The 659-nt window shown below is 39.5% G+C and overlaps 1 protein-coding gene across 1 annotated transcript; it reads left to right on the forward strand.

The window, feature by feature from the left end:
* The first annotated feature begins 6 nt into the window (after window positions 1-6).
* LOC112094815 (ABC transporter G family member 40-like) lies at window positions 7-622 on the forward strand. The gene is made up of 3 exons (XM_024176500.1): window positions 7-34; window positions 145-278; window positions 366-622. The coding sequence occupies exons 2-3, from the start codon at window positions 196-198 to the stop codon at window positions 595-597; spliced, it is 315 nt and encodes a 104-aa protein (XP_024032268.1). The 5' UTR covers window positions 7-34; window positions 145-195; the 3' UTR covers window positions 598-622.
* The last annotated feature ends 37 nt before the right edge of the window (window positions 623-659 follow it).

Here is a 659-nt window from a genome sequence, read left to right on the forward strand (position 1 = left end):
CCGCCATTCTTGCCATCTAATAAACTATTTTGAGGTAGGATTCAATGAAGCAAAGAAGAGATCAAATCCTTATTTCTTGTTTAAGTTAAAATTACAAATATTTATCCATAAGATCGCTAATTTATTTGCATTTCTGTCATGAAGTCAATTGAAGGTGTCGCTAAAATTAAAGACGGTTACAACCCTGCGACTTGGATGTTGGAAGTCACTGGTCCTGCGCAAGAAATGTCTTTGGGGGTTGATTTTACAGATCTGTACCAGAATTCAGATCAATACAGGTCAGTTTAATTCATTAGCAAATACATAAATAGTTTATGTCATCTGGGAGGGAAAAATGCTTAATCAGTTGCTGACAATGTTTTCAGGAGAAACAAAGATCTTATTAAGGAATTGAGCACCCCGGCACCTGGTTCGAAGGACCTCTATTTCCCTACTCAATTCTCACGATCATTCCTCACCCAGTGCATGGCTTGCTTCTGGAAACAACGCTGGTCTTACTGGCGGAACCCGCCTTACACCGCCGTGAGATTTTTGTTCACTACAGGCATAGCACTCATGTTTGGCACTATGTTCTGGGACATGGGATCTAAAACGTAAGTCTCAAGCAAAGTGACACAGCTAAATATTTACTAATTTGGTACTATTTAGCCCGTTTCTTA

Source organism: Morus notabilis, unplaced genomic scaffold (genome assembly GCF_000414095.1).
Source record: "Morus notabilis unplaced genomic scaffold, ASM41409v2 C11277065, whole genome shotgun sequence".
Lineage (NCBI taxonomy): Eukaryota > Viridiplantae > Streptophyta > Magnoliopsida > Rosales > Moraceae > Morus > Morus notabilis.